The sequence below is a fragment of the Canis lupus genome, chromosome 22, assembly GCF_048164855.1.
Source record: "Canis lupus baileyi chromosome 22, mCanLup2.hap1, whole genome shotgun sequence".
NCBI classification, from domain to species: domain Eukaryota; kingdom Metazoa; phylum Chordata; class Mammalia; order Carnivora; family Canidae; genus Canis; species Canis lupus.
In genome coordinates, this window is record NC_132859.1 from 26,715,304 (window position 1) to 26,728,268 (window position 12,965).

At 40.9% G+C, this 12,965-nt stretch overlaps 1 protein-coding gene across 1 annotated transcript in view; it reads left to right on the top strand.

Moving 5' to 3' along the window:
- PLCL2 (phospholipase C like 2) overlaps nucleotides 1–12,965 on the top strand; it is a 186,215-nt gene that overhangs the window by 107,075 nt on the left and 66,175 nt on the right. Inside the window, exon 2 of the mRNA XM_072792878.1 lies at nucleotides 7,912–10,398. Coding sequence (XP_072648979.1) covers nucleotides 7,912–10,398 — 2,487 coding nt within the window. The remainder of the gene's footprint in view (nucleotides 1–7,911; nucleotides 10,399–12,965) is intronic.

Here is a 12,965-nt window from a genome sequence, read left to right on the forward strand (position 1 = left end):
CTGAATAAGGAATTACCATATACACAGTTGAGAAATACTGATAATTTTCACACCAAAGTGGGCCACTTAAGTACCATTATTATAGATCATAAATTAAAATTCATTAGCATCAATATTTTCACTGGAATGTAAAGTAGCACTTGTATAGTTTATAGGAGCTCAGTGTTCACCATTAAGTTTTTCATTACTGTAGAAAAGCGATGAATTTTACTGCAGTTTACATTGGACACAGATGTACATTATGGTTTTGTAAATTTACTTTGAATAAATATTTCAGTGGTAGTGAAAATATTCCACAAAGAGTGTTGTCATGAGTGTATTGTATTCCACCATGGTCCTCTGATTTCATAATTGAAGACCCAATTTTTTTTTTTTTTTCAAGGCAGATGCAACCCATTACATCAGATGAGTTGGAAACTTTAACCTGACTTTGGAAACTTCATTTTACAGGAATTAGAAATGTATTTTCTTTGCAAGTAGCTATTTTGAACACTGTAGGAAATAACATAGGCATATGAAGTAAAAGGAATCATCTAAATAATTCTGAGCAGAAAGTGCTTTGAGTGAAGTTATTTGATTATTTTTTAGACAAAAACATGGGGATCATTGCTACAAATTTTTCTTTTTACATATGAATATTCATGTGAGTTTAATTATAATTCTAACTATGATGGGATTTAAAATTAACAAAAGAAAAATAAATAAATAAAATTAACAAAAGACTTTGAGAAATGGTTTATTTGTGCCCTATGAACTGTGGGGGTGCAACCCCCTGAAGAGGGCATCTGGCTACTTTTGACAGTTTCCTCAATATATCTTGGGTATCACATCCACTTGGTTGTGCTCAAAAGTCCTACAGCAGCATTAACTAGTAGCCTCAGAGAGGAAATGTGTTCATTCTCTCTCTTCTGGAATGGGACTTTCAACAAATGCTAAGTGATTAGAATATTGCAATTGCACATTTATGATAGTGTTCCCTTTTATTTTGCTTTTGTGAAGAAAGAATTTCAATCTGAAATGTATTTATTGAACAGCATCTCAAAGTAGGATGTCCAAAACTGTAGGCAGCATTTAGAGCACTTTCCAGCTGTGAACTCATTTATTATTATTATTATAACAACCCCATGAAGTAAATAACACGTATTGGGGGGCACAGGTATTTTTTTAAATCTCTGCTTTACAAGTGGGAAGACTGAGGTATAGAGAATATGCAATGGTAGCTCGCCTCCTGTGGCTTACAGTATTTCTGTGGGTCATTCCTAAACTAGAAAGTTTATAAACTATTGGATTATTTTGTTCTACCTTAGAATTAAGAAAACATTTCACAGCTGTAAATAAGAACTCTTTCTGTGACTGATTGATTTAGCTGTTGTTATTAGTGAAATTCTGTTACTTACTTATATCCCCAAAAGGAAATTATGTTGTTACCTTTTGCTTGCCTCTCTGTCAATTTGTCATTTCTCTTTTGGATAGTCTTAAAATTTCCTTGACAACCCTGAAGAACACGTATCCTTTGCCTTTAACATTTAAGGTTGACATTCTCTTTTAGGAAATGATAATCTTTTTCTTTGCCTTCTGAGATTTATGTTAATGAGGGCCAGAATTCTAAACCTCTTAGAGGAAGAGGGATGGGTTTTCATACCACTCTCAGAATCCAATCACAGTCTTTTAAGGCATCTGAAACCCACGTGTGAGCCTTTAGAGACTTATATCTAGGTTAGGGACACCTTTGTGGAAGCATAGGAAAATTTAGGGACTATAGGCCTTTAAAAGGGAATAACTTTAAAAAAGAATTTAGTACATTTGCAAGATGTCCTGTGGTTAGATGTAAGTGGATCACCTGTAATCCACCTGAGTTGCAATAAAAAAAAAAAAAAATTATTTATTTCTTTTGAGAGAGAGAGAATTTTTCAAGCAGACTCCAGGAGCCAGATGTGGGGTTTGGATCCCACAACCCATAATCATGACCTGAGCTGAAACCAAGAGTTAGGCATTTAACTGACTGAGCCACTCAGGTGCCCTGAGTTTAATTCTTGTGCTCCTCTGTATATACTTAAAATTTTTTCTTTTTGTATTGTTTTCTCAGCAATTTGACTGTGACATGTCTAGGGTGTGTATGTGTGTGTGTGTGCGCACGCGTGCGTGTGCATGCGTGTGTGTCCTGTAAATTGGATTGAATGCTAGGTATCATGTTTAATAAAGACTGAAGTAAATAATACTTATGCTTAGAAATGAACATGCCTCTTCATCTTCTGGGCCATCAGTGTAGGGGAAGTTGAGCCAGTCTAGTCAATAATTGAGCTGGTTTTGTGTTTTGAATTACCATTGTTACCTTCAGCATTCCACTGGCTTTTAAGTTATTCCACCAGTGGGCCACCATAACCTTGTGTTAGGTGGCGGTTGGCATCCCAGAGGGTTTACTCACTGTTTCTGCTCTGCCCTCAGCTTTCGTCTGTGAATGCCTGTGTGAGAAAGGGGTCTCTCTCCATGTTCTTGCCCCTCCTCCATGGTACACTGCTTATTCTTGGTGCTAGGCTTCTTTGGGGGTCAAGGGGCATTCTTGGTCCTCCTGGTCTAGTTTCACTATCAGGCAGCCATATGCTCCTGTGCATCAGGGATGAGACCTTGCCAGCATTCCTGCCCTGCTCTCCAGAGATCTGCCACGCTCTGCCAGTATCTGTGCTGAGTTTGGGCAGGAGACAGTTTTCTGCTCTCTCCTGGTAGCAGTAGAATTCTGTTTTTATTGGTGCAGGATCCTAAGTCCAAGAGGTTATTCTACCCCTTGGAGCAGCAGATCTTTACCTGGCTATAGAGATCGATGGAGTTCGCTTCTACCCTTTCCCCAGTGGTCCTAGGAAAAAGCGGGCTTGCTGCCCTTCCCTCAGTGGCTCAAGGCTTTTGCTTCAATGTAGGAGGGTAGTCGGGGAAATAGGCAGAGTTTCGATCTGTCCCATATGCCTGTGCCCTACAGAGGGGCTCACTCTCCTGCTCTGCCCCCAGTATTTCTCAGGAGCACCCATGAAGAAGACCTCCAAATGAGTGCCAACTCTGCCTGTATCTGGGGCTCCCAGTTACTGTAAACTGATAAACTAGCCCACACTTGGCCTTTATGAATTCCTTAAAATTTTAGCTGACTTGTCATGTGCCTCCCTGGTGGCCTCTCCCTCCCATGTTCTGTCAAACATGAAACAGTTTCTGTGTCTTGTCTGTCCTTGGAAGGGCTTGTCACTCTTTGGAATTCCATTCCCTTGGTTGCTTTGTGACCACAGTTCTCTGATGAATAGAAAAAAAGTTATGATTTTTTAGACAGTTTTGCTCTTTCTTGTTATGGTAGGAATGACGATATCTCTTGGCTTTCCACGTTCTAAGCTATCCTCTTAACTGTACTTGCTCAAGTGGGTGACACTCAAGTGACCTATAGGTTCCCAAGCCATCAACTGATCTGTGCCCTTGTAGACTCTTTGCCAAAGTTGGACCAGGGTGAGCTCTTGGAATACAATAGAGGGCAGCACGGAAGAGGGAACCCGTGAGGAGAGGAGACTGTGGGTCAAGTAGCTCTCTTATTTGTAGTAAGGGGACTTCCACGTGAGTGGGAAGCAACATTTGGCCATACCTAGCTTTTCTTCAAGTTATTTTATTCTTTTCAGTTCATCTGATTGTACAAAATGACCTTCAAAGTGACCCACTTTGCTCCAGATCCTTTATTTTTTTCCTTTTTGCTCATCTTGGAGAGCACATCAAAGTTTTAACAATGAATGAAAAACTTTGCAAGGTAACTCTGATGTGCCCAGCAGGACTTATTCCTTCAATTCAGAGTTATTGTTACTGAGCTTAAGAATGACCTAGCCTTGCTGTGCTCCTTGAAGAGGCCTCAAGTTGCTTCTGGAGTGTTTTGTTTTCTTTTGTTAAGGATAGAAATTTCTTTAACCCAGTTTATTCCTAGGCCCCCTTCAATCAACATAAAGATCTCAGGTCTTTTTTTAGTGTTATTTATAAATCAAATGATTTGACTCAAAACAAACCAGAAGGACAAAGGGCTACTTTGTTTTCATAGTATATCCGCTTCTTCTGTTGTGCCGTGTCCCAGTCTCCATGCTGGAATCCCTACATTTACCTAAAATTCAGCATTTCAGGGTTGATACGGAGAAGGTGGGGTTTTGAAAGCTAATTTTCCTCCAGACTGAACATTTGTGTTACATTCCTCCTCTTGGTGTTAATAAATGCTGATAGGGTAGCAGAAATGCACCAATGGACCAAGTTTACATTATCTTGTTTTTACCACTCAGAAGCTTTAGATGGTGAGTGCTTAAAATGTAAGAACCAGCTCCGAAACAGCATTTATACTGTTTGAGAAAATATTTTGAGGCACCTTCATGTCAGCAGAAACTTACGTCTTTTCCTCTGGTTTTAGATGATTAGTTCTTATACGTTATATACATTTTGTTTTCTTTAGATAAAAAGACCATATGTGTAGCACTTTTCACTTAAATTTAAACTAACTCACATTAGATAACACAGAAAATAGATTCTGACTCTGCTGCTGAGCAGCTGCTTAGCTCACGCAAGTACAGCTGACCCTTGAACAATGTGGATTTGAACTATGTGGGTCCACTTACACGTGGAGTTTATTTTTCAATAAACACAGTGAAGTCCTGTAAATGTGTTTTCTGTTCCTGACAATATTCTTAATAACATTTTCTCTAGATTACTTTATTGTAAGAATACAGTATGTAATACACATAACATGCCAAATATGTGTTAACCAACTCTGTGTGATCAGAAGTAGGCCATCAGTGGTTACGTTTTTTGAGAATCAGAAGTTATACGTGGATTTTCAACTGTGTGGGGGATGGTATTCCTAACCCTCGCATCATTCAAGAGTCAGCTGCTGGCCTGAAAAGTGAAAGCCAAGTAGAAATGAGTAGGTGTGGGATAAAGATTCTGGGAGTCAGGCAAGTTGGGACCCTGAAACTCATGCTATTGAACCTCAGTTGTCCTTCCCTCCCACACAAGGGCTTCTGTCCCTGTCTTCCCTTCCTCTGGGCGATGGGGGACCCTCCTGTAGCTTCCAGCCAGTGATTCTGGTCCATCAAATGGTTAAGGACAAGCTCACACATCTGTTCTCCTGTGTGGTCTCTAAGCAAGCACATGCCTCTGTTGGTGTTTGCCAGTGGCTTCATCTGTTGGGGAGGAAGGAGACCGTGGTGTGCTCCAAAAAGGACAGAATGGGGGGCCACAGACAGAGGGGGAAGAAGAGACAGGAAAGTCTCCAGTATGGGAAGTCCCTGTTGGCATTATACCAGCCTGTGTTTGGGTGACCATCATGTGTGTCTGCAATGGATGCAACTTACCCATCAAAACCTGACTGGCAAAAACAAAAAAACAAAAAAACAAAACCTGACTGGCTTGTGAAAAGCAAGGCAATGTTTTTAAAGCCTCAAGTGTGGTGTTTAAGCCCCTGCCTCTCCCACAGATGAGGGTGTGTGAGCACTTAAGTATGTTATTAATATGATTTGCAATTAATAACAGGCTTTTTCTTCTTAGTAACAAAGAGACCTATGAATCTGAAATGTATCAATTGTAATAAATTAGAAGGTAGTAGATGGGTATTAATCAACATGTTAAGACTGACAGAATAAAAGATTACAGTGTTGAGGAAATGCTATATATATTTTTAATGGATAAGCACCTCCATTTATCTTTGTGACATCTTTTTACTAGTGGCACCTTAGAGATACAATTTATAAAGATTATAAAATTCCCTTACTTAATTAGTATGTTGTCTTTACTACAGGCACATATGTGTTTTTAAAGGTAAAGACAACCTTCATTCTGAAAAATAGGAAATTTATACATTTGTTTCAGGCCCTTATGCATGGCTGATTACAAATTTAATTTCATGCCAACTCACTTAAATAGATAGAACACAATCTATGCTTTAGGGATTTGGAAGAGCTATGATGCAATTCATCTTATGGATACAATTGCCACAGTTTTTATGTCTTTTGCACTTTATTGTTCTGAGGATTCAGTTGCAAAGAAATACTCTGCCTTTTGGCTTTTATGTTTTATCTTGGCATTTAGATCACAAAAACCTCTATAGTTCATTTTGAAACTTTGAGGGAAATGATGCCCATATGATTTAAAGTTTTAGTTTAATTACCTCCTGCAAATTGCTTTTGGAAGTATAGGTAGCCAAAAACTAAGAGTGGTTTTAAATTTCAGATGCAGAGAATAGCATAATCACTTTCTAAAATGTAGAGATTTTTTTCAAAATAGATTCTCTCTCCAGAGCAGGAGAGTTAGAATTGCCTTTTATAATATTCTTCATGTTCTTTTCTTTATTGCCACAAAAGTTATAGAATCTCAACCTCCATGTCTACTCCCTATATATATAATGACTTACTGAAGATTTATCAGAAATGTCATATACTTCCTGAAAGGCAACATCACACTTTCAGTGAAAATTGCTTTGAGGTCATTTGAGCACTTAAAAAAAAGAATAATAAAGGTGTCTGCACAGAGAAGGAACTTAAATACACACAGAGCTGTGGCATCAGCATCTCGAGTTGGGCTTCTGTTACACTGTGTGGGGGAAGTTGAGGGATGTGTCATTGGTGATGTAGACTTCTTTAGAAATAGATGCCATCTGAAGTTTTTCCCTTGATAGTGTTAATAAACTGATAATACTGGAGGTACTTAGGTGACACTGTTCTGAACACTAGCTTGGTGCATGGTGGTAGGCTTTAAAAAATCCAGCTCTAGGACTTTTGAGGCACTCTCAGCTATCCCCCCACCCAGACTCAGTGCAACGGCAGCCGTCAAACCATATCTGACTAAAGTCCTGAGAACCACGACTAATCTGAGGCTCTAAAGAGCCAGGAATTTCTGCTGGTATCTCAGTGTCTATTCATTTAACGCACAGTTTAGTGGTCGGTACTCAGCTGTTTCTGGTCTTTGGGCATATGTTGTTTCCAGAAATAGCCCAGACATCTTAGTGAGTCCAAGTGGTCAGGAAGCGGTTTTCAGATTTCAGGGGCATCCCCATCACTTAGAGTGTTGCCTGTAATGTGAATTCCCGAGCACTGCCCCCTCCAGATCTGATCCCACATGCCTAGGAATCTGCATTTTCATCAGGTAAATCAGGTGGTTTTGAGGCAAGTGGTGTGGTAACAGCCCTTTGAGGAACACTAGTGTGGGAGATGTATTCACACCGAGCCTGCTTCATAGGGATATGACCTGTACGACTGTGTAGGCCCCACACTCAGAAGGGCCCTGCACTTCACTTAATGCTCTTCTGTCACCTTAAAATTCTTAACAATTTTTTTTTTTTTGAGAGAAAGAGTGGGGAGGAGCAGAGGGAGAAGGAGAGAGAATCTTAGGCAGCCTCCATACACTCAGTGCAGAGCCCAATGCGGGGCTCACTCTTATGGCCCTTTAGAGCATGACCTGAGCTAAATCCAGAGTTGGACACTTGACTGACTGAGTCACCCTGGTGCCTCTAAAATTCTTAACAATTTTTGAACAAGGAGCCCTGCATTTTCATTTTTACCTGAGCCCTGCAATTTAAGTAGCTGGTTCTCTGTAAAGGATTTTATTGTGTGTTATTGAAATTGTGTTTCTTAAAAAAAAAAAAAAAAAGAAAAGAAATTCTGTTTCTTGATACCCATGGATTACACTTATTCAATGATTTTTTTTTTTTTTTTTTTTTTTTACCTGTTTATATTAGGCTGCAAACTCCAGGGCCACTTCTAAGCTCTATAAGGGATTGAGTACCATTTGTCATAGAATATTCAACAGGAAATCCTAACAGTATGGTGTTTTTTAAAAGAAATTTAAACTTTAATTCCTAGTCTTGAACATGGAAACCCATGTTTATGTTATTCTTATACTCTTTTTTTTTCCTCCCAGGATGGTACAAAACAGAAGAGAGAACGGAAGAAGACAGTCTCGTTCAGTAGCATGCCGACGGAGAAGAAAATCAGCAGTGCAAGCGATTGCATCAATTCAATGGTTGAGGGTTCAGAACTCAAAAAGGTTCGCTCCAACTCTAGGATTTACCATAGGTATTTTTTATTGGATGCTGACATGCAGAGCCTGAGGTGGGAACCATCTAAGAAGGATTCTGAGAAAGCCAAGATTGATATTAAATCCATTAAGGAAGTGAGAACAGGAAAAAATACAGACATATTCCGCAGCAATGGCATCTCTGACCAGATATCTGAAGATTGTGCGTTTTCGGTCATATACGGAGAGAATTATGAGTCACTTGATTTGGTTGCCAACTCTGCAGATGTTGCGAACATCTGGGTTACAGGACTGCGGTACCTAATTTCTTATGGAAAACATACACTTGATATGTTAGAAAGTAGCCAAGACAACATGAGGACTTCTTGGGTTTCACAAATGTTTAGTGAAATTGATGTAGATAACCTTGGACATATAACGCTGTGTAATGCTGTGCAGTGTATCAGAGACCTCAATCCTGGTTTAAAAACTAGCAAAATCGAGCTTAAGTTCAAAGAATTGCACAAATCCAAGGACAAAGCTGGTACTGAAGTCACAAAGGAAGAATTTGTTGAGGTTTTCCATGAGCTTTGTACCAGACCTGAAATTTATTTCCTTTTAGTTCAGTTTTCAAGCAATAAAGAATTTCTTGATACCAAGGACCTTATGATGTTTCTTGAGGCAGAGCAGGGTGTGGCACATATAAATGAGGAAATAAGCCTTGAAATTATTAACAAATACGAGCCATCCAAAGAAGGGCAGGAAAAGGGCTGGCTTTCCATAGATGGGTTTACTAAGTACCTTATGTCCCCTGACTGTTACATATTTGATCCGGAACATAAGAAGGTCTGTCAAGATATGAAGCAACCTTTGTCTCATTACTTTATAAACTCATCTCATAATACATACTTAATAGAGGATCAGTTCCGAGGCCCCTCGGACATCACAGGATACATCCGAGCTCTTAAAATGGGTTGCCGGAGTGTTGAATTAGATGTATGGGATGGGCCCGATAATGAACCTGTAATTTACACAGGCCACACCATGACCTCTCAGATAGTCTTCCGCAGTGTCATTGATATTATTAACAAGTATGCATTCTTTGCTTCAGAGTATCCTCTTATCTTGTGTTTAGAAAACCACTGTTCTATTAAACAGCAGAAGGTAATGGTTCAACACATGAAGAAAATTTTAGGAGACAAGCTCTATACCACATTGCCCAATGTGGAGGAATCTTATCTACCATCCCCAGATGTCCTGAAGGGGAGGATACTAATTAAAGCAAAGAAGCTGTCCTCAAACTGCTCTGGCGTAGAAGGGGATGTTACTGACGAAGACGAAGGGGCAGAAATGTCTCAGAGGATGGGAAAAGAGAACGTGGAGCAGCCCAACAACGTGCCTGTGAAACGATTTCAGCTGTGTAAAGAGCTGTCTGAGCTGGTGAGCATCTGTAAGTCAGTTCAGTTCAAAGAGTTCCAGGTCTCCTTTCAGGTTCAGAAGTACTGGGAAGTCTGTTCGTTTAACGAAGTGCTCGCCAGCAAATACGCCAATGAAAATCCAGGGGACTTTGTCAATTACAACAAGCGTTTTCTCGCGAGGGTCTTCCCCAGCCCAATGAGAATCGACTCCAGTAACATGAACCCTCAAGATTTTTGGAAGTGTGGTTGTCAGATCGTCGCCATGAACTTTCAGACGCCAGGCCTGATGATGGACCTGAATATCGGCTGGTTCCGGCAGAACGGAAACTGCGGCTACGTCCTTCGGCCAGCCATCATGAGGGAGGAGGTTTCTTTCTTCAGCGCCAATACGAAGGACTCCGTCCCGGGAGTCTCACCTCAGCTTCTTCACATTAAAATCATCAGCGGGCAGAACTTTCCCAAACCCAAAGGATCCGGTGCCAAAGGGGATGTGGTGGATCCTTACGTCTACGTTGAGATTCACGGAATCCCTGCTGACTGTGCGGAACAAAGGACAAAAACCGTGCACCAGAACGGAGATGCTCCCATTTTTGATGAAAGCTTCGAATTTCAAATCAACCTACCTGAACTGGCCATGGTGCGCTTTGTCGTGCTAGATGATGACTACATTGGGGATGAGTTTATCGGCCAGTACACAATTCCCTTTGAATGTTTACAGACGGGCTACCGCCACGTCCCCCTGCAGTCCCTGACCGGAGAGGTCCTCGCGCACGCTTCTCTGTTTGTCCACGTGGCTATCACTAACCGAAGAGGAGGAGGGAAACCTCATAAAAGGGGCCTTTCTGTGAGGAAAGGGAAGAAATCCAGGGAATATGCATCTTTAAGAACACTGTGGATTAAAACCGTGGATGAGGTGTTCAAGAATGCCCAGCCCCCTATCCGGGATGCCACCGATCTGAGAGAGAACATGCAGGTACATTCTTGTGTCTACGTGTTTGCTCAAAGGCTTCTCTTCACAATGCATGTGCACGGCCTATGAATACTCCAGAGGGCTTTGGCTTTTACAGTAGCATTTCTGATTTTCAATAATGTGTAAGTTCCAGTTTGTTACTAGAGCATTTATCACTAGTCTCATTTTTTCTTTGTCATTTGATTTTCCAGAACTGCAGTTGGTATTGAACATACCGATAACGTATTAGAGTAGAGCAGTTTTGTTCGGTCTCCCATAACCACATCCTAGTTCTTGTCTGATTCACAGATCCCCATTTTTTTTTTTTTTTTTCTAAGAGTGTGCATGGGAATCTCTAGTTTTCCCCAATGCTCTTTGGCTGGAGCACACTTTGATAACCTACCAAAATAAAAGACTCACGTTCCAATTCTGTCTTCTGGAGCTGCAGCTCTAGGAAACTAGCAAGCACTTAAAGGAGCTGATGTGTTTGTTTTGAACCGCCTCTTGATTTTAGAGGACAGCTATTCAAGTGTTCAAGTAAAAGACATGTGGTGTCAGTATTTATTAGAAGTCTAAGATAATAATTACCTCTAAACTCTATGATGGCTAAAAACAATCCATTAGGAATTAATGTATGTCATTAAGGATCGTCCACATGTCTAGCAGTATGCTAGGGCCTGCCTCACAGAGAGCTACTGGCCCTGACTCATCCCAGTGTGTGAGAGTGCCTGCCATGTCTGTGGTAGCTGCTTGGCAGGCACTGTAAAATCTATTAAAATATATATATTTGTTTACTAAAATACATATATATTATTAAATTTATTTAGTTGTATTAAATAAAATTTTAAATATGTTAGCTGATTATATATATAAAAATAACTGTTATGAGAAGAATGCCATCAGCGAGTAAAATCTGACTCCTATTCCACAAATTTCAACCCTGTACAGATTTTTACAGATACTCCATTCATTAAAAGACCTTATCACAGTGGAGAAATTTTATTCTCCTCTTTCTCTTCAAGTAAAAGCATAACAGAAATCTGAGGGGTTTTTCCCTGTTTCTGAGGGTGAGAACGGTTTGGTAAACCCTCAGCTCCGAGCAAGGCAGGCCGCCGTGTGCCCCCGGGCTGCTGTTGTGCGTGTGTCACAGCGTTCCCGTGAGGATGCTCCGGAGCAGCGTGTCTCCAGCGCTGTGTGCCAGCGCTGAGCCCGACAGAGCAGTCGGGGGGCTGGGTTGAACAAGCCCCTGTCACGCGCAGGCAGTCGGGGCCGCGAGGGTGCAGCCGTGAACAGCGTGCCTTTAGTTGGGAGTGGGTGGTGGGAGGAGAAACAGACTGTGAGCAGGTGAATGAGCAGATAGGACAGTTGCAGACACAAGCAAGGGCTGTGAAGAAAATAAAACAGGGAGGTGTGATGGAGTGATGGGGAGACCCCTCTGTGGATATCACGGTCATGGTTTGTTGTCACGAGCAGTTGACATCCAAGCGATCTTGAGTTTGATGTCCATGTTTAAAGAGATAGTAATAAAAAGAATCTGTTTAAATATAAAACCAAAGTGCTGCTCATTTCTAAGACTGGAGTGTCTGCAGGCAGAAAGCACAAGACTTGGAAGTGCACCTGGGATAACTCACATTTTGGTTAGAATTTACCAGTTGTTACAGCACAGTGATTAAAAGCATAGCCCTCAGCATCCACAGATTTGAGGTAAAATCTCGACTCCTTCACTCACCAGCTGCGTGACCTTAGAGAAATAACAGAGAGATTAGAGCCGAGACTCCATTTCCTCACCCACAGCGGAGCTGGTTGAGGGGCTTTAGTGAGGTGATGTGCACTAGGTATGCCTTTTGCACTTGGGAGGTGCTTCAAGAATGCAACCCAGGGCATTTGACAGTGTCAAGGGGTTTTCTTTATCAGATATTTTAATGGCATAGCTCTGGTGATTAGAAAAGGGTGGGGGGAGGAACGTTGCAGTCAGTGGACATGCCAATAGGGGAAGGTCTTGTGCTGGGCAGTTCTCTCAGGTAAACTGGGGTGTCCTCAAAATTCCTTTAGTTTTTCTGGTGGTTTACCGGCAGTCTTTGGCATTCCTTGGCTGGTAGATGTCTGCCTTCGCAAGACTTCCAAAGCTAAGAAAGAGAGCAGTCTCTCTTTCATGCCCTCAGAGGAACAAACCATGTCAAAACCTTGATCTCAGACTTCTAGTCTCCATAACTGAGACAATACATTTGTTGTTTAAGCCCCCCCCCCAAAAAAAGATCCTTTAGATTTGGAACCAGTATAAACAGGTGAGAGATTTATTTGCAACCCGATTCGATTTTTTTCCTTTACTTTTTTGCATGCAGAAGCCATTCTTTTCGTTTGCTCCTGATTGTACATCAGCCTTAGCACCACTGTGAACTTTGATCTGAAAAGAGGCTTTACCCTTCAGATGAATTTTACTTACTTGCATTTTCTATACTTTTGATAAACTGGTATTGAAAACGTCTGTAACTGTATTTACTTTGGAAAATAGCCATTACTTAATTCTGTTGTGACAGTGCTAATAACGGTTGTATCCGGCGGTTCAAGTATAATCAAGCATATCAAGTAGA